Source organism: Brachyistius frenatus, unplaced genomic scaffold, assembly GCF_029030835.1.
Source record: "Brachyistius frenatus isolate BFR_SWC_R1_liver_20210118 unplaced genomic scaffold, ASM2903083v1 Contig_317, whole genome shotgun sequence".
NCBI lineage: Eukaryota > Metazoa > Chordata > Actinopteri > Embiotocidae > Brachyistius > Brachyistius frenatus.
The window spans coordinates 127649-153683 of NW_027210916.1; the positions used below are offsets into that span (position 1 = coordinate 127649).

The 26035-nt window shown below is 42.1% G+C and overlaps 1 protein-coding gene across 4 annotated transcripts; it reads left to right on the forward strand.

Annotated features, from left to right (window-relative positions):
- The first annotated feature begins 674 nt into the window (after positions 1-674).
- On the forward strand, positions 675-25028 carry syk (spleen tyrosine kinase). Of its 4 annotated transcripts, none has more exons than XM_069723129.1 (15): positions 677-874; positions 6162-6262; positions 9040-9466; positions 10149-10309; positions 13090-13228; positions 14597-14678; positions 14790-14839; positions 16319-16381; positions 18100-18175; positions 18438-18597; positions 21756-21965; positions 23077-23266; positions 23363-23503; positions 24379-24491; positions 24581-25028. In XM_069723129.1, exons 3-15 carry the CDS (start codon positions 9065-9067, stop codon positions 24651-24653), a joined length of 1860 nt encoding a protein of 619 aa, XP_069579230.1. In that variant the 5' UTR covers positions 677-874; positions 6162-6262; positions 9040-9064; the 3' UTR covers positions 24654-25028. The 4 variants fall into 4 exon arrangements, with proteins under 4 accessions (XP_069579233.1, XP_069579232.1, XP_069579230.1 ...); XM_069723130.1 differs by lacking the exon at positions 677-874 and adding an exon at positions 1680-1768; XM_069723132.1 differs by lacking the exon at positions 16319-16381 and having other exon boundaries at positions 675-874.
- The last annotated feature ends 1007 nt before the right edge of the window (positions 25029-26035 follow it).

A 26035-nucleotide genomic window follows, 5' to 3' on the forward strand; every position in this document is an offset into this window, starting at 1 on the left:
GATGTCCACTGATATGTTCACCTCAACCTCAACAACAAGCCACAGCCGCCGTGGTTCAGTGGATGAAGCCGTGATGACGTCAGAGGGCCCCCCGGGGAGAGCTCCTCTCTGGTCCCCGGGGGGCCCTCTGGGTTTGTAACCACCAACACACAACATGCATATTATGCAAAACGTACCGGTATTAATACCAAACTCAGGAGATAATGATGTCTGACACGCACACGTGAGGCTGCCAGACCTCCCGGTGCTCGTGAAGCAGCGTGTCCCTCTCTCACGAGCCCACAAAACACGTTTCATTTCTGCTGCTTGAACAGACTCAAATTATATTTAAAAGGACACACACTCCTGGGTCATACGTGTGTATACGTGTGTTTGTGCAGCACTGATAATCTGTAATAATTAACTGCGTATGTAGCAGCGCCACCTGCTGGCGGTGCAGCGTACTGCACGATGAACTGCTCGTATTTTTAAACGATGTTTTCTAATACAATTTTTTTTTTTTTTTTTTTTTTTTTTAAAGGACGATGGCGTTATATTTGATATATAAATAAAAATGTTTGCAATATTAAAAAAAATATCCAACGGAACTAATGTGACAGCGTGATGATTTGTTTGGAGGAGCTTCATTGGCCGGGCTGATGAGCGCGTGTGTTTATGGATCAATAGGATGTGATCCAGGAGTGTGGCAGCTCCGGAGCGGAAGCATGTCGTCTGTAGTCTGTCGTCTGTAGTCTGTGTCCGTAAACGTGTCAGAGCGGTGATGAGAGGATGTGACTGCAGCGGTACCGGCTCAGCCTCCCTGCAGAACCGACGCGACCGTCCGGAGTGACGATGGGGTGACAGACGGCGGCGGTCCGGGGCTGCACTCCGCAGGGTGAGTTTATATAACCGCAGCACGCTGACACCTCTCCTTTTATGTGGCACGTATTTAACTGCATGAGACGCCGCAGAGGGAGACCGTGCAGAGCGCGTTGAGGCGGCGGGCCGGTGTCCCGCCGGAGGATGGAAGGTCGCAGGCAGTGCGGAAGAAAAAGGAGAGAAATTAGATCTGCGCCAGTGATCATCATCAGAGGTCCTTCTGGCGCAGACAGCAGCAGGGCAGCATGTTCACAGGGAGGGCTTTAAAGACACATTTCTCTGAAGGAGATTGTTCACAATGCAAATGCAAAAAAAAAACGGGAGCAGAGGCAGGCTGAGATCAGGCGGGGTGGGCCCCCCGGGGGGCCACATGAGCTGCATGGGGGCTCCTGCGCTGCATCAACTCCCCGCCTTTTAAAATATCAGGTCTGAAAACAAAAAGCAGGACTCCACTTCCCGTCTCTTCATCTCTCATCTGTTCAGATCCAGAATTAAGTGGAAGAACAGGGAGGACATCTCAGCTGTGAAACAACACATGTGGACTCGGGAGGCAGAATAAATCCTCCGTGTGTGTGTCAGAGTGATGGAGAGGTACCGATGGTACCGATGGTACCGATGGTCCAGTTCTTCTCCCGGCTCCTCCGCGGTCTCTGTGGTTTTAACAGGTCAGGGCTGTGTATGATTATTGTAACTAACAGAGAAGAGGACGTGTTTAAGACACATTCAATTGAAGTGGCAGAAGGTGGAAAACTTTCTGCTGTATTTATATCCTCCATCCTCCTTTTTTTTCTTCCTGCTGCAGCAGCTGTAGAGAAAGCTCACGTGCTGTGTCTGTTTTTCACCATCCTGCTGTCTGATTGGTGCTCAGGCTGATGTGAGCACATCTCCTTCCTCAGTCCTGCGGCGGATGGTGAGCTTCATTGCAGTGTTGCGTGCACGTCGGCAGTGTGTCAGCGCCACCTGTAGGGCACAAGTGGAGCTGCTTGACATGTTTGTGTGCTGCTGCATCTGCCATGGTTTGCTTTCAAAGATCTCCACTGAAAGCAGCTGCTAATTCACTCACTGATATATTTCACTTCACTCATGAACACTTTTTCTTTCTGTTTGTCACCATATTTATTTTTCATAGAGTTTACACAGAATATTCACGATCGACCTTCTGTCAATATTTAAGAGGTAGAAACCGACAGGAGAGGAAGAGAGAGCAGGAATGGAGTCTTTTATCGTACAAACATACCATTTAGTACATCAGCGTTGATATCAGCAGGCTGTTCATATTTCAGTCATTTTGACAGACATCAGTGCAATAAAATATGAACAGTAAAACTTCATTCGTCCATTTTGTTTTGTCATATATTCTTTCTGTTTTGTCTTTGTTAAACGTTTTATAAACATATTTTGTTTGTCTTTTGTCCTTTTTTTTGGTGGTTTCCAGCTGCTTTAGAGGAAGTGGAGGAAGTTAAAGGTCAAATCAACGACATCCACGACACGTTTTAAGCATTAAAATCAGTTTCTTTAATAATAAATACATTTAGAATAAAATAGTTGTGACAGGACTGTGAGAAACAACATGAAATGGTGAATAACAATAATTTATGTGTGCAGCAGAAAAGAAAGAGAAGAAATGTCTGTCATGCGTGAAGCAACGCAACATGTTGGTATAGATTATTTAAAATAGCAAACAGGAACTTGGTGAAAGTAAAACAAACTGTTGTTTTGTGTTATATAATCTTCATAGTGTGTTCGGACACATATTCAACATGAAGTCCAGAGAGACTAAATTAAAGTTGGTTCTCGGTGTTTGTAGAAAGCTCGAGCAGGATATTGAGACGTGAATGTCCATCAGGACACGAGCAGCTCTCGTGTTTGTTTGTGGCTGCTGGCTGCAGGAAGTTTTTTCTGTTGATCATGACAGTGTTGTTGCACTAGGGGGAGCCACGCGCAGCGTGTTCACACCTTTATTCATGACATTCTGATTATTTCAGGGAAAGTTTTGGACTTTCCATCCCTCTAATTTGTGTCGACAAGAGGTCAGTCTCCATCAGTCGTCTAACTTTATTGACGGGATCTGAAACTAGAAAATGTGATTTTTCTTTTGGACCTGCAGCTTTTTAAAACATAATTTTGAAAATGAGGTAAGAGCTGCTGAGGAAGTGGAGACCTGTGAGCAGCTCGACATGACAGAGACCACAGAGTGTCAAACACGCATCACATGCTCAGCGTTTTCCATTCAAACAGACCTGCAGCTTCTCGCCGGAGGTGAACCGGCACCACGTTCAGTTTGAAATGTCAAAGCGTTGCACAATCTGCTCCCGCTGTGGTCGGTGAGGAAGAGCGCTGCAGAGTGATCGACAACATGGCATAAAGTACAACCTCAGAGATCAATAAGAGTGACGGCTTTTTAATATCAACTGTAAATTTGTTACAAAAACCTGTTGTAGTATTTCACCATAAAGTCGTAATTGTCTTTAAAAACAAACAAACATGAAAAAGCTTCTAAAAACAAAGGAAAATGTGAGATTTGATCTTTTTTTTTTTAATCCCGAGAAGATGAAACATAACTTGATGGATGTTATTATATTTATATCTTAGTTCATAATGTAAAGGATCTTAAGATTGGAGTTTGAACTTTATACACACTGTAAACCCAGATAAGTTGATTTTAATTAATTATTTTGAGGCAAGTGGACGCACTAAAATTATTAAAGTAATGACATAATTATTTGTTTAAGTAGAATCCACTAAAATACAGACAGGAGTGGACTTAACTATTTAAGTTGATGTTATTGGTTTTAAGTTTATTTAACTTAAAATTACTCGTTCACCTTAAAATAGTTCAACTTACTTATAGTGTTAAAGTAATACAACAAAACTAAATCTTTCAACTAATATTTACTTAAATCATTTAAGCAGAAACAGATTTATAATTAAAAGTCCAATATGAGAGAGAAAGAGAAGCATTAATTGGATTCATATGACGTCACAGCTCACTGGACGTCTGCAGGACTGAAACATCTGTCGCGCTTCTGTTTGTTCGAGGTCTCAGATCTCCAGCTGTTTTTTATTTTTATTTCTTTTTTGCCCACTGTAACTCACTCTCAGTTTGGGTACAGAGTCAGTCTCACTTGTCCATTGTGATTTAAATTAGTTTGCATCTGAGAACAGCTGTTTGATCCTATTTATCAGAAATAGGAGCGGGTCAATGAGTTGAAGTTAAAGTGCAGCATACCAGCAAATGCAAATGATATAGCGGCTTCACAAACACGTAGAAACACTCTCAATGTATTTGTGTATTTGTGAGGACACCTACCTGTCAGCACAGTTTACAAATACAGGATTTTATCAGTTGAACTGAATAAAAAAAACTTTCCATCATGGCCACCAATCAGAAAGCTGCAGCTTCAGAGGCCGTGTGCTGCTTTTAGTATGTTCTGAGTGTGAAACATGCTAAAGCCAGCTGGTACTTCCTGAGTGGTTCACATGACTGTTAAACACACACACACACACACAGTTCACGCATCCCGTACAGACGGGTCAGAGAGGATCACACCAAAAAAAGGACTGTTACAGTTCAATAGAAAAAGGAAACAATCCATTCATGTGAATGATGTGAAGTAAATAAGTCAGAAGGAGTTATGATTAATTGCTCCAGGGAATCAGTTAACAACGGCTGCAGACAACAACCTTCACACATAAAAGAAAACAAGAAGCCTGCGGCATCTTAATTCTCTCATTTCACTGTCTTTGCTCCAGCAGACTCAGCTGTGTGTCCGTCAGAGGACCAGCCGAGCATTCAGTCACTCACTGAGTTGAAACACTGAAACACTGAAACATTAAAACACTAAAACACTAAAACACTGAAACACTGAAACATTAAAACACCAAAACACTGAAACACTAAAACACTAAAACACTGAAACACTGAAACATTAAAACACTGAAACACTAAAACACTGAAACACTGAAACACTAAAACACTAAAACACTAAAACACTGAAACACTGAAACATTAAAACACCAAAACACTAAAACACTGAAACACTGAAACACTGAAACATTAAAACACTGATTTCAGCTCAGCAGAAGTCCATTTACTTTCCCATGTAGCTTTAAACTCCACTTTAATAAAAAAAAGTTCCTGTTTACGTTCACATTTATCTAATATATATATATAGTCATTGTTAGATAACTGTAATGAAGTAAACAGTAACATTTTTATTTAATTTTTGATTTTATATTTATATATTTTAAAATTATATATATATATATATACCATTTTCATTTTTTATCTCAAATTTCTTTAAATTTTATATCTATCTATCTATATATATGAAAATAAATGTTACTGTTTACGACATTACAATGATCTAACAACTACTATTTATGATGTCCATTTCTGAGGTGGACTCAGAACACAGGAATTTTTTTTATTTAAGGCTTATTAACTATTATTCATATTCACATTTATATTTTTATGCCATTTTTCAGTAACACATTTCTTACATTTTATTTATATTTATACATAAAAATTATATATGTATAAAGACAATTAAAATGAAAATAAATGTTAATGTTTACTCATTACAATTAGCTAACAACTATGGTTTATATATATATATTTATATATATACTTGCACTATTTTGGAGAGTGGTGGTGAGCGGTGAATTTAAACTATGGAGAATGTAAATCATTGCATGATCATGATCAATCATTATAATTCCTGAATATAAGGTACATTATGATATTTATGTAAAATATGTTCTATTTTATAGCCATTGAAAAGTGCACAGAACATTAAAAACAATGATAGTTAATTTTTATAAACTACAGTATAGTTGATAAATAAATAAAAACTTTATCAAATAGTCACTCATTATCAACATTATATATGATAGGAGAGAGTAAATACTCAAGAGTGAATATTTAAAATGATAAAGTCCCATCTTCTGCTCTCAGCTGAACCTCAGTCTTCCTCAGCAGCTCCAGTTTCCTTTTTTGTTTTTATAAAAGTCAGCAATGAATTCAAAAAGCAGTTTTCCTTCTTGTCACTGCTGCTGTCGCATCATTTCCTGGTGAACAGCAGACATGTTGGTCAGTGTGGAGGTTTAAAAAAAAAAAAAAAATTAAAAAAAAAGGAAGTTCAAGAATTAAAAGTGTCCAGGAAGTGGTTGAAATGAGGAAGCCGGAGAACACCGACACTTCTCAGTGTGAGTCCACAGCCTGAAGGTTGATCTGCTGGAGACGTAGCTGGAAGGCTGATCTGCAGCCTGCCGCTGACCCTCAGCTTCATGTTGTTCATCAGGAGGCTGGATTTAAGATGACCCGCTCATGTTGGCCAGACTGCTGACATGCTGAAGGACTGAGAGACTCGAACCTGCAACCACCTCAACTACATTCAACACAGTAAGTCAGGCATTTTCTTTTCTAAACACTAAAGCAAGTTCCCTGTTTTAAAACTGTCACCCTTTCTGTAAAGTCTTCCTTCTATTACGAGGTTTGAGATCTTAACTCGTCGCTTCTCCTTTTTAAAACCAGCGAGAAAAATGTCATACAAAAAATGTGAGATCATGAAAACAGATAAAACAGTTCATGTGTTTCTGTTTAATCTAAACTTCTCTGGTAGTTCTAATATTGATGAAATGAGTGTTTGAGGTCTGGTGTTCGATCCAGACGACCCCGAGGCCTCTTCGGTGAAAATGGGCAGTTAAAACCACCTGCAGCTACTGATTCAGTTTTCTGCAGCACTTTGAAGCATGAATACTTCTTCACAAGATTTCTAATGCAAGACTCTCACTTATAGTTTTTTTTTTTTAACATAATTACAGGACCTTCTTTCACCTTCTGGTATTTCTGTCGGGTTTTGAAGCTCCTCTTAGAAAGGAAACAGCAAACTAACGGAGACAAGATCAGAAACGTCGCTCAACGTCAGTCGTTAAACTCCATAAAAGCAGCTTCAAACACATTATTACAAAAACAGTCGCAGTCAGAGAGAATCTGTCATTTCGTCATGTCAGCAGAATGCAGCAGTGGACGACACCTGTTCACCTCCATATCAAATCTGTGTGTGTGGTTGTGTGTGTGTGTGTGTGTGTGTGTGTGTGTGTGTGTGTGTGTGTGTGTGTGTGTGTGTGTGTGTGTGTGTGTGTGTGTGTGAGTTTTGCACACACAAAAAAAAATCACCTTATCTTTCTCCACAGATGAAATGATGTTAAAATCTAATTTTGAACTTTGCTTGGTTCTTGTTTAGTTTTTGTTGGTAAAGTCCATCATTACGTTTGCGTTTATTTCTGGAACGGAGTTATTGCTGTCTGACGTGAGGTTGAATATGCTGCATATTTCTGCTCGGCATTAAGATGTTAAAATGTTACAGCAAGTAAAAAGATCAAACATGGTGCGCTGTTCACTTTTGTTTCTATCCTTTCTAAAGAATTGGGAGTATTTGTGGAGGCGGGGTCACTGTGCTGATGACCTCTGACCTCATGATATACAGTGAGCTGAAATATTTTCAGGGGGTCCGTTGATCGTAGGTCTGGAGGTTCCTCCTGCTGCAGACAACACAACACAACACAACACAACACAACACAACACAACACAACACAACACAACACAACACAACACAACACAACACAACACAACAGATGTAATGAGGCAGAAGATGAGACCCCCTGAAACAGACTTGTAGAAATGGGAGCGTCTCTGCAGACTCTTACGGTCCAATTCTTCAGTTCTTCTCAAACTGTTTGGACCTCGTTGGACTTTCTTCCGAACAAATTCATCCCAGAAACAACACATGGTTTGATGTGTAAATCTATCCAGATGTGTTTGTGCAGATGACTGAAGCCCAGCACCTCTTATCCAACCAGCATCACAGCAAAACGTGGGAGAGCCACGATGAGCACCGTGTTGGTGTGACGCTACTGAAACCTACTGAAAGCTTCGAGCCATGTGGCTGACATACATGTAGTATGTACACACTGTCTGTGTTTGAGTGACAGCTCACACTGGACTGATGTTTAACGGCAGCAGCTGACATCATTCGTACAGGCGGTGGCGTCACGTTATCGCAGCACATTGTTACCACCAATCAGCAACCAGTAACCATCAGTGAGGTCATCAACCATCAGTGATGTCATCGTTGGTTTGTGAACGTTATGAATCCTCCAGTTCAGATTCTGTCCGTCACCATCTTTGCTAGTTCAGAGCGGTTTGGAGCAGGAAGTGACCATATTTGGACGAGCTGGGGGAGGAGCCAGCGGTGGATCTGACCGATCTGATCGGAAACCTGACGATACTACGTCCCGCCCACCGATAGCTGTAACCTGACTGCACCACAGGCCTGTCAATCAAACAGACACGCCCCCAAAAACAGGTGTTCTTGAATCTTCTTTTCTAATGAATGAGGGATTATTTTCAGATGGACCTCCAGAAAACTAATAAGAAGGAGTGACTTTAGCTAACAACACCGAGATAACTGATGGACACATTTTATTCACTTTGGATTTGATGAGAGAAGTTGAATGGGAGTCTATGGAGCCGGAGGCTTTTTGGAGCCGACCTCTGGTGGCACTCGGTGGTATTGCAGCTGAAGACACTTCTGGATCAGAACCATTTCATAGACCTGAAGCTACGAACACTTTAACATTCAGTCTGTGTTTAGCAGCCAGTGGTGCTGTGGTGATGGAGTTAATATATTCAAACCTCTCCAGCAGTCAAGCAGTGCAACAAACTTCCTGCCATCGCAGCATCAGTTCCCCTTTCGAAGGGTGGAGTATGTGTTAAAAAAAATATCAGTGTAACACATGTAAAAAAGACATGATGGAGCCTCGCGAGCAGTTTTTACAGGACTTATAGCCTAAGTGGGCCCTTCAAGTTACTGTATGATAACTGGAGGGGCCACATTCAGGGTGTTTCTGGTGCAGCAGCAACACCTGGTTCGTCTGGTTCGCCTCTCCTGAGACTGCGTCTCTGAATATAATAACACATATTCAAGCAGAATTATTTCATGTTGCAGCTGTGGTCAAGCCTGAAACCGTCACATCTGTCAGAGTGCAGGTGTCCTGAGGTGGACTCTTACATGATGAATCAGCACTTTCTATTCTAGAGGCTACACTTCCTGTAAAATGAAAAAATAAATGTGACTTTTGGACTTAATCCAGATGTGGTTTTATTTCTGTTTCCAGGAGAACTCATCCCGGCGGCCGACACATGGCTGACACTGTGAACATGTTGCCGTTCTTCTACGGCAACATCACCAGGGAGGAGGCGGAGGACTACCTGCGGCAGACGGGCACCGGCAACGGGCTCTACCTGCTGCGGCAGAGCAGGAACTACCTGGGAGGCTTCGCGCTGTCGGTGTCCAACTTAGGCCGCTGCTACCACTACACCATCGAACAGCAGCCCAACGAGACGTACGCCATCGCGGGGGGGAAGAGCCACAGGAGCCCCACGGATGTGATCGACTACCACTCGCAGGAGACGGACGGCCTGGTGTGTCTGCTGAAGAAGCCCTGCAACAGGCCCAAGAACATGCAGCCCAAGGTGGGGCCGTTCGAGGACCTGAAGGAGAAGCTGATCCGGGAGTACGTGAAACAGACCTGGAACCTGCAGGTTAGTCCGGAGGTGGAAGGAAAGTCATGTGGAGGTCAGCCGAGCGATTTACTACTGTAGAAACTGGGCTTTAGTCATAGTTATGATAACAAAGTGTTCACCTAGGTGAAACCAACGATGACATCACTGATGGATTATGACATCACTGATGGTTGCCCCAACCACATGTTTTTGCTATAAGTTTAATGTTCCTGTAAACCACATGGCTCTAATCAGGCTAAGTAGCTTTCATTTCTGTCCTCTACAGGAAAACGTGTAACTTTCACGCTGAGACAGCTCAAAGCGTGGCTATCTCACATTTTGCTGTAGTGTGTCATTCTAACTGAGCATCATGAAATCCTGCAGGAGTTCAGGAAGATTTACTTCTCCCCTCCAGTGCTGTTAAAGACTCCAGTAAAGATGTCACTGAGCTCTTGCAGATAGAACTGTGTTGTTGGTCAAAATGGCGCCTCAGAAACATGCGTGTTGTTGACGCCTCCCTGAGCCCACAGTGTAATGAGAGGCTTACTAACTAGGGACAGGTGTTCACACTGTACCTGGGAACTATCAGGAAGTTCACGGTGTGTGTGTGTGTGTGTGTGTGTGTGTGTGTGTGTGTGTGTGTGTGTGTGTGTGTGTGTGTGTGTGTGTGTGTGTGTGTGTGTGTGTGTGTGTGTGTGTGTGTGTGTGTGTGTGCGCGCAGGGAGCTGCTCTGGAGCAGGCCATCATCAGTCAGAGGCCTCAGCTGGAGAAGCGCATCGCCACCACGGCCCATGAGAAGATGCCGTGGTTCCACGGCGCCATCAACCGGGAGGACTCCGAGCCGCGGCTGCAGAACGGCTCCCGTACCAACGGAAAGTTCCTGTAAGTGTGATCCGGCTGTCTCTGCACAACTTTTGATAGTTGGTCAGCAAACCATTTCAAATAATTTCTATTCACTTTCCATGTTGTTTTGCCTCCACGCCGCGGTTCGGACACAGCGGGAGGCAGTATGGTTTTGGGTTTTCACCGCCGTCCATCCGTTCTGTTTTCGTGAACATGACACCTGAAGAGTATCTCACAGTGGAAGCAGTGTGTGTGTGTGTGTGTGTGTGTGTGTGTGTGTGTGTGTGTGTCTCGATCCTGCTCATTAAACTCGACATGTAAGAAAACGGTTTCGACTCACAATCCAGACTTTTTAAAGTCTGTGACAGAAACCAACTAAACTGTAACACATCATTTGTTCACAAGTTTTTACGCACAAACTTGATTTTTTTTATTGCAGGGCGAAAAATTTGCTACATAAAAAAAACTTAAACTTCCCCTGTAAGCTGAACTTTTACTGGAACATCAGCAGACTGCAGTTACCTGCAGACACACGGGGATACGTTTCATCAAATCAACACCTTTTAGCTTCAGAAACATCCGAGAAACGAGACAGAAAAGAACATAAACTACCTCCCAGAATATTTGAAAATGATTTCGTACTTTTCTGTGTTTGCTGAGTGCAATAAAACTGAAGCTGTTTTCTGTTGTAATAACTGACATGGAGATGATTCAGAGCAGCGCTGCCACGTTTCATCAGTCTGTGGTGAAAATGTCGTGCGGATTTATCTCGTAAATATCTCATGAGTTGTGAAATGAATGAAAACACTGCAAAAGCCCACAAAAACGAACAGCACTGCAATATTATTTAATATTTAATATTCAATATAAAACATGTTTAAAATGTCACTTTGATGTTGCATGTGTGGAGTATTTATAGCAGCTGAAGCTTCTGTTGAGAGGCAGTGGTCTCGGCTGAAGAAACACGCACACGCACGCACTGTGGTTTCCGCTCAGGCAGTTTGCAGAGGACTTCCTGAAGTAGCCAGAGGCAGAACGACAGCGGGGCGACATGTGAACACTTCTGTCCTTTTCTCTCATGAAACATCTTGCAGGAAACTTTGTTTTCCACTGAAGCGCAGCCTCATCTAATAATTACAGTTTTGCATTTCAAATTTTCACGACATTGTTCCCGACACTTTGCACTCAGAGCTGAAATGTTCACTCGCTAAGTAGCTTCCAGGAACAAAAACCCACCGACCATTATGTGTGCGACCTTTCAGAATATGTTTCTGTAATATTTTTATACTTTTAGATTATAATTTTTGGGAGCAGCTCCTGTATTGATAATACAGAAGTAATATGTTGGGCTTCCTGTTCAGTTCCTGTAACTGTACTTCTCGTTCTTGCTGTCATGTCTGCGGCGTCTTTCTCGGATCATAAATTGTGAAGTTAGTCAGATGCAGTGCCAGCAGGTCACAGCTGACTGACAGCTGCTTAAATACGGTCCATATTACAGTTAACATGTTACCCAAGGGAACAATCACAAACAATAACAGAATAAAAATAAATCCAGTGATGAAAATAGATTCATATTTAAGAAAACAAGGTTTCACCAGGCTGCATGAGGAAGAAGAAACATTTCAAAACATTTAGGATAAGAGCAGAAGGTTTAAATATATCACTGAATATAGTCTTAAATCCTCCTTAACTACGTTTTATAATTACACACACTGAAGGCAGAAGTCTGACATAGAAGCAAAACTGAAGAAATGAAAATAAAAAGTGTGAAATTGTTCAAACACTTCATAAACATTCAAATATGACACTTTATAAAAAACTAGAACTTAAACAATCATCGATTTACATCTTTTAAATCTCTTTTTGAAACAGACTTTTACCGGTTGCTGATTTTAGTTGATTTTAGTGATCGACTCTTATTTCTATTCTACCCTGTTTTAATTTGTTTTATGGTATTTTTATAAGATCATTATGTTGTTACAATTCACTGGTTGTTTTGTTTTAATGGCTTATTTTATGTGAAGCACTTTGTAACTTGCGTTTAGAAACGTTTAGAAAAACAGAGAAGCCATTGTGTGTGTGGTCAGATGCTTCGGTGTCTGATGTTAAGTGATTAATGTGGTTTAGAGCAGCGCTGCTCTGAGGTCGAACATGCTGGCTGTTAAAATGTGGACCCCAAATTTCCCTCCCAGAAAGGCCGATTGGTTGGATTTCACATTCACATGTTTCAATACTAATATTCACAGTTGAGTAAACTTTTCTTTTAAATTGCATAAAATTGCTCAACTTGCTTTTTGTTTCAGTGAATTCACTGCCGGACCAGAGTCGATCAGGCTGGCGGTTTAAGTCGTGTAAATTGCACCTTGTTCTTCCAGAACATGCCAAAGATGCTCGATCAGATTGAGATCTGGAAGCTGATTCGACACCTTGAACTCTTCGTCCTGTTCCTTAAAACTATTCCTGGTCGGTGTTTGATGTCTGTCAGGGAACTTCAGACCACTCCCATCAGGGAAAATGCTTTTTATGTTGCTTCTTTAGGATCAGAGCAGCTCTGCATCCCTGCAACTCATTCACGGGTTATAAATATATTAACATCATATTTGTGCTTCATTCACGTCAGAGAAAAGACTCCACAACAAGAAAAAGAAAAAGGTTCTGATCTCAAACTACATGCTTCCTCTTCTTCTTCTTCTTCTTCTTCTTCTTCTTCTTCTTCTTCTTCTTCTTCTTCTTCTTCTTCTTCTTCTTCTTCTTCTTCTTCTTTCTTCTTCTTCTTCTTCCTCTTCTTCTTCTTCTTCTTCTTCATCTTGCTGCTGCAGGATCCGGCAGAGAGATCGGGTCGGATCCTACGCTCTGTGTTTACTGCACGAAGGACAGGTGATGCATTACCGCATTGACCGGGACCAGAGCAGCAAGCTGTCCATCCCAGATGGCAAGAAGTTCGACACCCTGTGGCAGGTCAGCACGCTGTTTTAAATGAGTTTATACAACCAGTAGCTCCGCCCCCAGAGATCTGATTGGTCAACTGAACATCTGGAACAAATCATCATGACATCACATCCTGTTCATCACTAGAAATATCCCTCCACCTCCTCAATGGGAAAATAGAATTAGAACTGAGTTTCATATAATATGTAATATAATGTAGTTTCTACTTGTTCTAGTTCTATTAAATGACCCATTTGGTGAAGTCGGGTCTCTTTTGGTCCTTTTTGGTCGCTCTGAGCACCCGTACCGTAACACCACGGATAGTCACGCACTTACAATCCTAGAGGAGGCTAGCTGGACCGGTTTGGTTTGAACACATGACACGGAGCTAAAATGTTAAAAACACATGAGAACATGGATATCTTTGTTCATCAGATATCTTTGTTCATCAGATATCTTTGTTCATCAGATATCTTTGTTCATCAGATATCTTTGTTCATCAGATATCTTTGTTCACCAGATATCTTAGTTCATCAGATATCTTTGTTCATCAGATATCTTTATTCATCAGATATCTTTGTTCCAACCAGACTGAACTAGCTGATCAGTTTAGTGTTTCTATGTTCTGTATTTATTCAGTTGGAGACGAGAAATCCTCTCTGTTGCTAGGGCGGTTGCTGAGGGTCGGACTACTTCCTGGAATAGGAAACATTGCATACGTTACATAAGAGTAAACTGACATGACTATATGTTTTCCAGTTGTTAGTCATACCCCATGTGTTGCCAAGGAAATGGAGATCGCACAAACAAAAAGTTTAAAGTTTTGAAAGCAATATGAATATATTTTGATTCCATATTTTATTTAGTTGGAAACTTGTTGTATAATCACATTATTACCCTGGATGGTGCTGATGGACTGCATCGCTGTCGTGCAGATAGTGACGTTAAAGAACCGCCTCGAATGAAATATTGCTTCATTTCAACCTGCGAGCAAGTCATCCATCACAGCTTCCAGTAAATAACACACATGTCTGGTCGAGTTACACGTCCTGTGTGATAACAGCATGTGTGTTATTTACTGGAAACTGTAATGGATGACTTGCTTGCTTATTTATTTCTTCACTCCCCTGGTAGGCCCTCAGGGGAGTGAAGACGGAGAATTATCTGCCCACATGTTACACGATGCATCACTTTTGCTCGGGAACTGATCATGTGACTCTACAGACCAATAAACTGAACAGAGGAGCAATATCACGAGCAACCAGCAGGGGGACGGATTCAAATAACTCAACATATATAACAATATGAGTGACTGGAGCTCCATCCCAGCATGGACCGTCCGTCCAACACGGACCCGTCTGTCCAACATGTCTGACGGTTCTTCTCCCTTTAACCCAGCTGGTGGAGCACTACTCGTACAAACCGGACGGGCTGCTGCGGGTGCTGACCGAGCCGTGCCCCCGACCCGAGGGGGAGGCAGGTAACGACCGTCCAAACCGTCCTCATATGTCTCCAGAGACATTCAAACAGCATGTTGATGTTAATGTTAATCTAACAGTGATAACTGGACCCACGTGTTCTGTGTTCACAGGGATGATCGGACGGTTTCCACGGGACCATGCGGGACTGGGTTCTGCTCTGGTAAGTAGTGTGTGTGTGTGTGTGTGTGTGTGTGTGTGTGTGTGTGTGTGTGTGTGTGTGTGTGTGTGTGTGTGTGTGTGTGTGTGTGTGTGTGTGTGTGTGTGTGTGTGAAGGCACTTACAACAAAGTAAAAACTTTAAAACAACAACATTACAGAGAGAAACCCAACAACCCAACATGAGCGACAACAGATGGCATGTCATCTTCAATTAATTTATTTGACATTTTTTAATGATTACAGTTTTTATATTTGGCCCTAAACACCTGAGAAACTCTTTCTCTTGTCACTTAGTTCACATTGTTTTGGCCTCCAACACCACTGAGAGGAAACGTAATCTTTGACGAAAATTTGTCCTTCAGCCCACAAATAAAACAAGTTTCTAGGATGTCTTTCTTCCATCTACAGAACTTTAAGACAATCAGAAACATCTTAACTAGGCGTGATGCAGAAAAGTTGATCCATGTATTTGTCACTTCCAGACGAGATTTTGATGACACGTGAAGTTTACGTGTCGATCACACGTACAGAAACATGTCAGTTTGTTGGAGGTCAGTTTGAACCACAGACTGGATATAAAAGAGTTCGTAGCTTCCAGGTCTGTAAAATGGTTCCGATCCAGAAGTGTCTTCAGCTGCAATACCAGCGAGTGCCACTAGAGGTCGTCTCCAAAAAGCCTCCGGCTCCATAGACTCCCATTCAACTTCTCTCATCAAATCCAAAGTGAATAAAATGTGTCCATCAGTTATCTCGGTGTTGTTAGCTAAAGTCACTCCTTCTTCTTAGTTTTCTGGAGGTCCATCTGAAAATAATCCCTCATTCATTAGAAAAGAAGATTCAAGAAGACCTGTTTTTGGGGGCGTGTCTGTTTGATTGACAGGCCTGTGGTGCAGTCAGGTTACAGCTTGTGGGCGGGACGTAGTATCGTCAGGTTTCCAATCAGATCGGTCAGATCCACCGCTGGCTCCTCCCCCAGCTCATCCAAATATGGTCACTTCCTGCTCCAAACTGCTCCGAACTACCAAAGATGGTGACGGACAGAATCTGAACTGGAGGATTCATAACGTTCACAAACCAATGATGACATCACTGCTGGTTGAGTTTGAGTGTTTGTAGTTGAGTAATCAATTGATCTATGAAATATGACTGAATATGAAGGGTTCCCTGTTCCTCTGGATAATCCACACAGAATAAGATCAACTGTTTCCTACAAAGAGGGAGAGAAGTCTCTCATTTATCTCCAGTGGTGGAGGTGATTTCTGTCGAAGTCCTTCTGTCCTCCCTCTGCACAGTGTGATGAACATGGAAGCGTTACTGTATGAAGCGTGTCTCTGTTTCTTGTAGTTTACAGGTGAAGGACTTAGGAGGGGAACTTAACCTGTTTGTTTTTAGAGCTCATCTTCCCCCCTGAGTATGTCTCCATGGTAACGACTACAGCAGGTCACCCACCGATAACCTCTCTGACCTTCTGCTTTCTATAGCAAAACGCAGCAGATGGAATTCTCTCCATGTTCAAAGGTGCTCCCATTCCTGGCTGGAGAAAGGTGCACTAACACACAACCCTCCCCCGCCTCCCCCACCCCCCAAACTCCTCACTAACGCTTCAGATTGATACTAACTCCCCTCAGAGTCTTGCCTGCACTCTCGGTCCTCTGCTTCACATCCCTCTGACAGATCCCAGATCAGAGCACAGAAGACAGGTTCTAGCACCATCTATAGGCTACTCCGTGTCATTACACTGTAAAACCACAGCCAGCAGCTGCCTCCTTCCAACATGGGCTCGTTATAACGGTCAACGTCTCTGTCCTGGTCCAAAGACTCATCACCGTGACAACATCCTCTGAACACTGGTTCTGGTTAAATGGATGGAAACAGATTTTACAGAATCTGTAGAGTCTTAATTATTTACTGAGGATTGTAATTTGGTCTCAGTTGAATACAGATAATGTCCTGCAACAGTAAAGGGATCATTTCAATTTGGTGGGTACCAGGTAGACAAGTTTCATGAAGATGAAAAAGAATATCACAGCGCAGAGCTTCACGCCCTGCTGACAGAAATCAGGAAACAGCCAGCAGTCTTACGAGGAGACTTTAAACAGTTAGAAACCCTGACAATGTGCCATCAGAGCAGCTGGAATAAAGAGAGGAGGGTTTGACATGAAGGTAGAAACTAAGTGGTCTGCAGGATGTGAGGTTACACCGTCGGGGGGGCGCTTAATGATCCTGGACCATCATGATGCTGATCAGCTGTTCAACAGAGATTTTTTACAAACAACCACCCAATATGTGGGAGTGCCAATCGAAGAAAAAACCCTCAGTGCTTTCCTTTAAGTTTGTTTCCCCAAAAAATTGGGAATGTGTAAATAAAAAAGCAATGATTTGCAAATCACAAACTGATTTAATTGGAAATAGACCAAAGACAACATATCAAATGTTGAAATGGATAAATTTGTATTGTTTTATGAAAAATATACATCGTCTTTGGTGTATTTGCAATTAAATATGGGTTTCCATGATTTGCATTGTATTTCATCCCTCCATACAAACTCATTGTCACTGTTTGACTTCATTAATTATGAATTATACACATTTTCCAAAAGAAGTCCAAAGAAATGACGTTTGTTATATCAGCTCCTTTCTGGACAATGATCAGGAAACGCTGCGAAATACAACCGTAACATTTCACACCGTCATTCATCAGACCGAAGTTCAGCATCCAGGAGCCTTCAGCTGTGCTGCGATGCAGGCGTCTCCATGTTTCTGGGAGAAACAGCTTGTCAGCTTCATCTGATGAGATGTGCGGCTGCAGTGAGTCGGTGACTGTCAGGGGGAACTTCTTACTAAAACTCCCGTCGGCGGAGGTCTCTGAAGGAGGCAGCTCCTGAAATAAACTTCTGGTCTGTCTTTTTGAATCTTCTGCCTTTCTTTTTTTTTTTTTTTTTTTTTTTTTACTTCAGTGTTTCCAAACTGTATAAATTCTTTTTATTTTTTAAAATAAATGTACAGTAGAAGTAAGACTCCTCTGATGCTGGAGATACAAAAAGACCTCTTGGATGTTAAAGTGCTTCTGGATGCTGGCGGCGTTTTTAAAGCAGGGGTGTAGCACAAAGCTCAAACATCACAGATCCAGCTGCTGTCGCTGAGCTTGTTCGATACCCCTCCTTTGCATGTGTTCACTCATTGCACACCACATTTCAGTTTGATTTCATCTTTCTTCTGTAAGTTGTCTCAAACCTTGTCTTCTCTGGTATACTGATATCAGAACCGAGGATCCCGACACAACAACACAGATAATTTCAATCCCTACGAGACCAAGATGCTCAATAATGGCAGCAACGGTAAGTCACTTCACTCCACAACGTGAGAGCACGTCGTGCATTCAGGACTGAGCGTCAGGTCTTGTGTTCTGCTACGCGTTTGATTCCTGTAGAAATGTACAGATACAAATTAAAGTCCTGCATTTCTTCTCTCAATGAGCTCCTAATAAATTTCTTTAAATCTCTGACTTGTCAGGTTGAGTTGTTTCATCAGTGAGGTTAGAAAGGTGTTTACATACCGTCAGTTACTCCATCGTTCTCATGGTTTTTATTCCTCCATCAGAGGCGATGCCCATGGACACCGAGGTGTACGAAAGTCCGTACGCAGATCCAGATGAGCTGAGGAGCTCCACGGTGGATCCGAAACACCTCTTCCTGGAGGACGGAGAACTGGGCTCGGGGAACTTCGGCACCGTCATGAAGGGCATCTACAAGATGAGAAAGTATGCAACATCACAACACTTTCCCACATACACAAACACCACGCCTCCGACCATCCACCCAAGAGTGTCATGATGACGTCATTATGTCGCATCCATGGACTGTAAAAGAGTTCGTAGCTTCAGGTCTGAAAAATGGTTCCGATGCAGAAGTGTCTTCAGCTGCAATACCAGCGAGTGCCACTAGAGGTCGGCTCCAAAAAGCCTCCGGCTCCATAGACTCCCATTCAACTTCTCTCATCAAATCCAAAGTGAATAAAATGTGTCCATCAGTTATCTCGGTGTTGTTAGCTAAAGTCACTCCTTCTTATTAGTTTTCTGGAGGTCCATCTGAAAATAATCCCTCATTCATTAGAAAAGAAGATTCAAGAAGACCTGTTTTTGGGGGCGTGTCTGTTTGATTGACAGGCCTGTGGTGCAGTCAGGTTACAGCTATCGGTGGGCGGGACGTAGTATCATCAGGTTTCCAATCAGATCAGTCAGATCCACCGCTGGCTCCTCCCCCAGCTTGTCCAAATATGGTCACTTCCTGCTCCAAACCGCTCCGAACTAGTAAAGATGGTGACGGACAGAATCTGAACTGGAGGCTTCATAACGTTCACAAACCAACGATGAACTCTGATGGTTCCAGCTCGGTGATGTCAGACATCTGCAGCCTTTCACTTCCCTCATCATAAATCAAAACAAATTCCACCCAATTTTCAGATTCCTAAATGCACAGCTCATATCATAAAGCTCAAACATCAGAACCATAAAAAAAAAAACCTCACAATGTTGACCTTAAAGATGATCACGGATACACTCTGCTCAAACAGGAAACATGAGCCTTCACACAGCTGTCCAAAGACAATGTGTCCTGATGACATGCAGGAGGTGTTTCATCCACACAGTCAGAACTGCAGCATCAGCACATCCTGCAGGTGATGATGACCATGTGGGTGAACCATGAACATGAGTCCAATGAAAGGGATGCATTTTAAAACATCTTATCTTCCTCCTGTGCAGAAGTATTTAGTCAATTTAATCTGAAGCCAACACTTGCCGGAAGTTTCTTCAAATTTATCACAAACATTCACTTCATTGGTTGTGGCCATAACTCAGTAATTCAGACAATAAATATAACAAGATTTCACACAAATATGCGACAGGATTTAAAGATAACAGTGAGAAGGTCAGTTTACCTGTGACAGATTATTCAGCTTTGTTACTGAGGAGCAGAAGGAGACACAGTTGTTGTGGACGACCGTGATGGATGATGTGATTGGGAAGAATGGACCAGCAAAAAAAATAATAATAATTACATTTATTTATAAATAAATACAAAACCTCTACACACACACAAGAGGATGCATTCCTCCATTTTACTACAGAAACCAACCAACCCAAGACCTTTTATAACCTGTCACTTCCTGTCAGGGAGGTTCTCTGGGATTAGAGCCACTACGATGCAGGTGGAGGTCATCTGTCATCAACCAGTGTTGCTTCATACTCAGCTCCACTTTTTACAAGAATATTAGTTACATTTACCGACTAAAGATGCACAAACAAAAATATATACTACAAGTAAAAATGTCACTCAAGGAAACATTCCTCTCTGGAAATGATCAACGACAACAATATAATATCAGCCACCAATATCACATACAAGGAAATCGTAAAGGGAAAAATACGTTCCTTAAAGGGTCAGAGGTCAGTGAGTTAAAATCCTCCCACAGAAAACCTGAATGGGCAGAAACACTGAATACAAGTCAACAAACATTTCTCAAATATCACAAGTTCTCAGCTCGCATAAATGTTGATCAAATAAGTGAGAGAAATGTGCAGCTTTGTCTCTACAGACACATCAACAGAGTCAAATAAATCACATTAAGGTTGGAAGAAGTCGATTCCATGACGTGATTCTAATCTAAACTGTGCTGATTGTGTAGCTCTTCTGTGTATTGAGTTGAACATGTGTGAATCATCCACCTTTTACAATCTGGAGCTTCTTTGCAGCAACATCCGTGTTTGAAGCATCGAGTGTTGTCATGGCAACAACTTTTGTTTTCCATCAGAATCAGATTTATTGGGACAAATTCCTTCAAAGTCTTCACTACATATGACTGTTTGACAGACATGGAGCGAGACGGACAGCTGACTGTTGGAGATTATCTCAGCAAAAGCGTAAAATAGACACGCCTGTCCACTTCAACAAAAACGTGAGATGGCTACGTTTGGCTGTCTCAAGGCGTGAAAGTTTCATGTTTTTCTGTAGTGGATGAAAATGAAACCTACTGCATGCAAAGAGCCATGTGACTTACAGTAATATGAAACTTTTAGCAGAAAAACAAGTGATTGGGGTTCCTACAATAAATAACCACCTGGTTGGGGGTTATGGAACAAAAAACAACTCAAGAAAAACATCATCACCTCCTGGATTCAAACCACATCGCCTCGCATGGCAGTCTGTGACTAACGACCCTAAACCAAACCTCCTGCCTCCTAATGCCCACAAAAAATGTCCTTTGTACTTGGTCTCAACACCTCTGTTGCAGGACCTTGGTCACATGATCCTGTGTCACCTGAGATTTACGTGCGTGTAAGTTTCACACTTTCAAAACTTGTAACTTTCACACCTAGACAGCCCAAAACGTGTCTATTTCACATTTTGCTTTTGAGAACGGGCGTGTCCATTTCACGCTTTGCCGTGATTTTGGGTTAGAGGATGCCACGAGGAGGGGACTCTATCTATTCATGATATACCGTTATTCAAGGTGCAGTAAAGGACTCTTTTGAGACTCTTTATGTGGTCCAGACTGACTCCATGACGATGACGACTCTGTAGGTCTAGATCATCTGCTGCTTCATGTTTGGTCTGGTTGTTCTGCTGCTGAGGGAACATGACACGGATCACAACCTAAACATCTAAAGTTTTCACAGTACTCTATGTAATGATGAGAAGACATCAATTATATCTGACAAACCCCTAGATCTGATCCTGAGAGCTGATTGGTCCTCCTGTTGTATACCAAACATTGCGTCACACTTATTTCCGACTTGTGAACTCTGTATTGATGCAAAGATATACGTGTCTACCTCTATCTACTGCTGGTATGCTATTGATGTGTGTGTGTGTGTGTGTGTTGAGGTGGCTCCGAGCACTAACTCTCCCCATGTATCAGGACGGAGAAGCCCGTTGCAGTCAAAATCCTGAAGAATGACGATAACAACCTGTCGGTGCGCGAGGAAATGCTGCGAGAAGCCAACGTCATGCAGCAGCTCGACAACCCGTACATCGTGCGGATGATCGGTATCTGCGAGGCGGAGAACCTCATGCTGGTCATGGAGCTGGCCGACCTGGGACCGCTCAACAAGTTCCTTCAGAAGAACAAGTAGGTGTTCCAGCTGGGCCCGGCGCCGTTTGTCCATTCAGGCATCCGGACATTTCACATTTTATTTCTGCTTTTATAAAGACACTGGTCTGCTGCCTGCTGCTTTAAAGTTGGGACGTTGTGTTTGAAATTGAAATCAAAACAGAATGCAATGATTTGTAAATCAAGTAAACCCATATTTAATTGAAAATAGACTAAAGACAACATATTAAATGTTGAAACTGAGAAATGGTATTGTTACATGAAAAAATATATTGTTATTTTGAATGTAATGGCAACAACATGTCTCAAAAAAGTTGCGACACGGTTTTGTGTTTACTCTTCTTTCAACAACACTCTGTAAATGCTTGGGAACTGAGGAGACCAGTTTCTGGAGTTTTGAAGGTGAAATGTGGTCCCATTCTTGCCTGATATATGATTTCAGCTGCTAAACAGTTCAGGGTCTCCTTTGTTGTATTTTTCATTTCATGATGCTCCAGATGTTTTCAATGATTGAGAGGTCTGGACTGCAGGAGGCCAGTTGATCACCTCTTTAGCCCAGAAGATGCAGCATCCATGGTTTTCAGAAGTGTTCCTGAGCCCATGCAGTGATTTCCGAAGATCACCACCATCCAATATTGGTTTTCAGCCTTGTCCCTTGTGTTCAGAGATTTCTCCAGATTCTCTGAATCTTTTAATGATATTATGAACCGTAGACGATGAAATCCACTAATTCTTTGTAGTTTTATGTTGAGGAACATTATTCTTAGATTGTTGAACTATTTTCCCACACAGTCTTTCACAGAGTGGTGAACCTCTCCCCATCTTCACTGCTGAGAGACTCTGCCTTTCTGAAATCCTCTTTTTATACCCAATCATGTTGCTGATCTGTTGCCATGGTAACCTGATTAGCGATGTTCCACCAGGTGATTTTGTTTTACGTTACACAACTTTTCCAGTCTTTTGTTGACCCTGTCCCTATTTTTTGAAACGAGCTGCTGCCATCAAATTCAAAATGAGCAAATTGTAGTGTTAACATGGCAGCGGGGCCCCGAGGACTGTCGATGACCCGTCTGTCATCCGCATCATTTAATGTTCCTTTTGTAGTAAAGTAACAACTGATCATCCACAGGCAAACGTCCATAAAGAACATCACAGAGCTGGTCCACCAGGTGTCGATGGGGATGAAGTACCTGGAGGAGAATAACTTTGTCCACAGGGACCTTGCTGCCAGGAACGTGCTGCTGGTCACGCAGCACTACGCCAAGATCAGCGACTTCGGCCTCTCCAAAGCTGTCGCCGAGGAGCAGAACTACTACAAGGTACCTGCTGAAAGGTTGTCGGCACAGCGATGAGCATGTTGTTTTATCGGCCGGCGGTGAGTCATACTGATGTTTTGTGTGCGTCTCCTCCTCCAGGCTAAAGGTCACGGGAAGTGGCCGGTGAAATGGTACGCTCCCGAGTGTATAAACTACTTTAAATTCTCCTCCAAAAGTGACGTGTGGAGCTTCGGGGTGCTCATGTGGGAGGCCTTCTCCTTGGGCCAAAAACCGTACAAGGTATGTTGGGACACAAGTCACACATGAAGCCACACTCTCCCATGCTAATGTGTGTGTGTGCAGTAGTTTACTCGACGTGCCATTATCGCCACCAACAGGCTAAGAAGAAAGAAGAAAGAAGGTGTTGTTGTTTTTTTAAGGGGATTTTCTCAATGATGTCGATGTAATTTGTGGAGTTTTAAGAGAGTTTTTTGCACAAAATTGCATGAATTTGAAAAAAGTTGCAAATTCAGAAAGAAAAATTTGATTTTTTTTTTTAACCACTACTTGATAAAGGTATAAATGTGTAATCACTTCCTGTGATAATAATCCTGCTGCACATGTCAGAAATATTTTTGTTCTGATCTTCTTTTGTGTATTTATTGAACTTAGAGAACTGTGGAGATAAAAGCTCCTAAAAGGTCCTAAAAGTTGCGTATGTTTCCAGAACAGACCGTCTGTGACTGGAATATAGAAACAAGGACTACATCAGCCTTTCAAAATAAGAGCTTTAGATGCTGTTTAATTCATGTTCATTCAACACATAGACCTGCTGGATGAAACAAACAAAGGGACGTCTCTTGGAAATGAGGAGTTATTGTTGGTAATAATGTTGGTTAGGTTTTTTTTGAAAAGATGTACTTTATGTTTTAATACTTTCAGCTCAGATTCTGATGACAACAAACAATCGTGGGAATTTTAAAAAATTGCAAGCTCACACAAATATTGCATAGTTTGCTGGAATTTCCATGAATTATTGTGATTTCCTGGAGGGACTGAATATCCAGAGCAGTCTGATGGAAAAAATTAACTACGAACAAATGAAATGAAAAAATATCCCTCCTCTGATGAGTTGTGCAGAGTCAGCGATAATCTGAACGCGTCACCGTTCACAGGGGATGAAAGGAAACGACGTGATGCAGATGATAGAAAGCGGCCAGAGGATGGACTCCCCGCTGAACTGTCCAGATGAGATGTATGAGCTGATGAGGACCTGCTGGACGTACAGGTGAGTGACACCTTGTCTCCTCGTCGTGAGGTAACAGGTGGATCGACGGGTGATGTTTCCTAACTGCTGGCATCGCTCGTGTCTTGCAGGACGGACGAACGGCCGGGATTCTCCATTGTCGAGCCGAGACTACGAGATTACTACTACGACATCTCTCAGTGATGCTTCACGGATGTTCGGAGGCTATGCAAACTCTGGGCTGGATATAGTTATGAATTATAAATGCTATATAAAACAGCCTTGAACTGGAGGATTTATTCTATCTTTTAAATCTATACTATAATTATGCAAATAACGTTTATTTCTTTGGTTTTATTTTTCCTTCCTGAATGTAAACAGTATGAAAGTTGTAATAAACAGATATAATAACATTCTTTTTACAGCTTACAAACTACATAACTTAATCATGTGGTAGATGTGTTTCATGCTGTAGGTGCTTTAATACATATATCAAAGCTGTTAAAGCAATGTCATTATGCAGGGATGAGAACCAGGACCAGAACCAGAACCAGAAAAATGACAACAGAGATGTATAAATACAGTTGAAACCAGAAGTTTACATACACTGTGCAAAAAGACACATAACACTTTTTTTCTCACTGTCTGAAGTTAAATCAGACTAAACCTCTCCTGTTTCAGGTCCGTTAGGATTACCAACATTATTTAACTTTTGCTAAATGTCACAATAATGAGAAAGAGAATATTTTAGAGAATTTTTCATTACTTTCTTCAAGGTCAAAAGTTTACATCCAGTTCCTTAGTATTTAGTAGCATTGCCTTTGAACTGCATGACTTGGGTCAAACGTTTTGGGTATCCTTCCACAAGCTTCTTACAGTACTCTGCTGGAATTCTGGCCCATTCCTCCGGACAGAACTGGTGGAACTGAGTCAGTCAGGTTTGTTGGCCGCCTCACTCGCACACGCCTTTTCAGATCTGCCCACAAATTTTCGATGGGATTCAGGTCAGGGCTTTGTGATGGCCACTCCAAGACATTGACTTTGTTGTCCTCAAGCCACTTTTTAACTATTTTGGCAGTATGCTTCGGGTCATTGTCCATTTGGAAGACCCATTTGCGCCCAAGTTTGAGCTTCCTGGCTGATGTCCTGAGATGTCGCCTTAATATTTCCAGGTAATGTTCTTTCTTCATGATGCCGTCTATTTTATGAAGAGCTCCAGTTCCTGCTGCAGCAAAACAGCCCCACAACATGATGCTGCCACCTCCATGCTTCACAGTTGGGATGGTGTTTTCAGGTCTACAAGCTTCCCCCTTTTTCCTCCAAATGTAACGGTGGTCATTATGGCCAAACAGCTCCACTTTAGTTTCATCAGACCACAGGACATGTCTCCAGAAGTTAAGGTCTTTGTCTTGGTGTCTTTTTGCAAACTGTAATCTGGCTTTTTTATGTTTCTTTAGGAGTAATGGCTTCCTTATTGCTGAGTAGCCTTTCAGCCCATGTCGGTGCAGGACTCATTTTACTGTGGATAATGACACTTTCTTACCAGCTTCAGCCATCATCTTCACAAGATCTTTAGCTTTTGTTCT

Coding starts and splice junctions, on each gene's coding strand:
- syk (XM_069723131.1), top strand. CDS start 9,065: ATGGCTGACACTGTGAACATGTTGCCGTTCTTCTACGGCAACATCACC. Junction 10,310..13,089: donor CGTACCAACGGAAAGTTCCT/GTAAGTGTGATC, acceptor TTGCTGCTGCAG/GATCCGGCAGAGAGATCGGG. Junction 14,679..14,789: donor CCGACCCGAGGGGGAGGCAG/GTAACGACCGTC, acceptor CTGTGTTCACAG/GGATGATCGGACGGTTTCCA.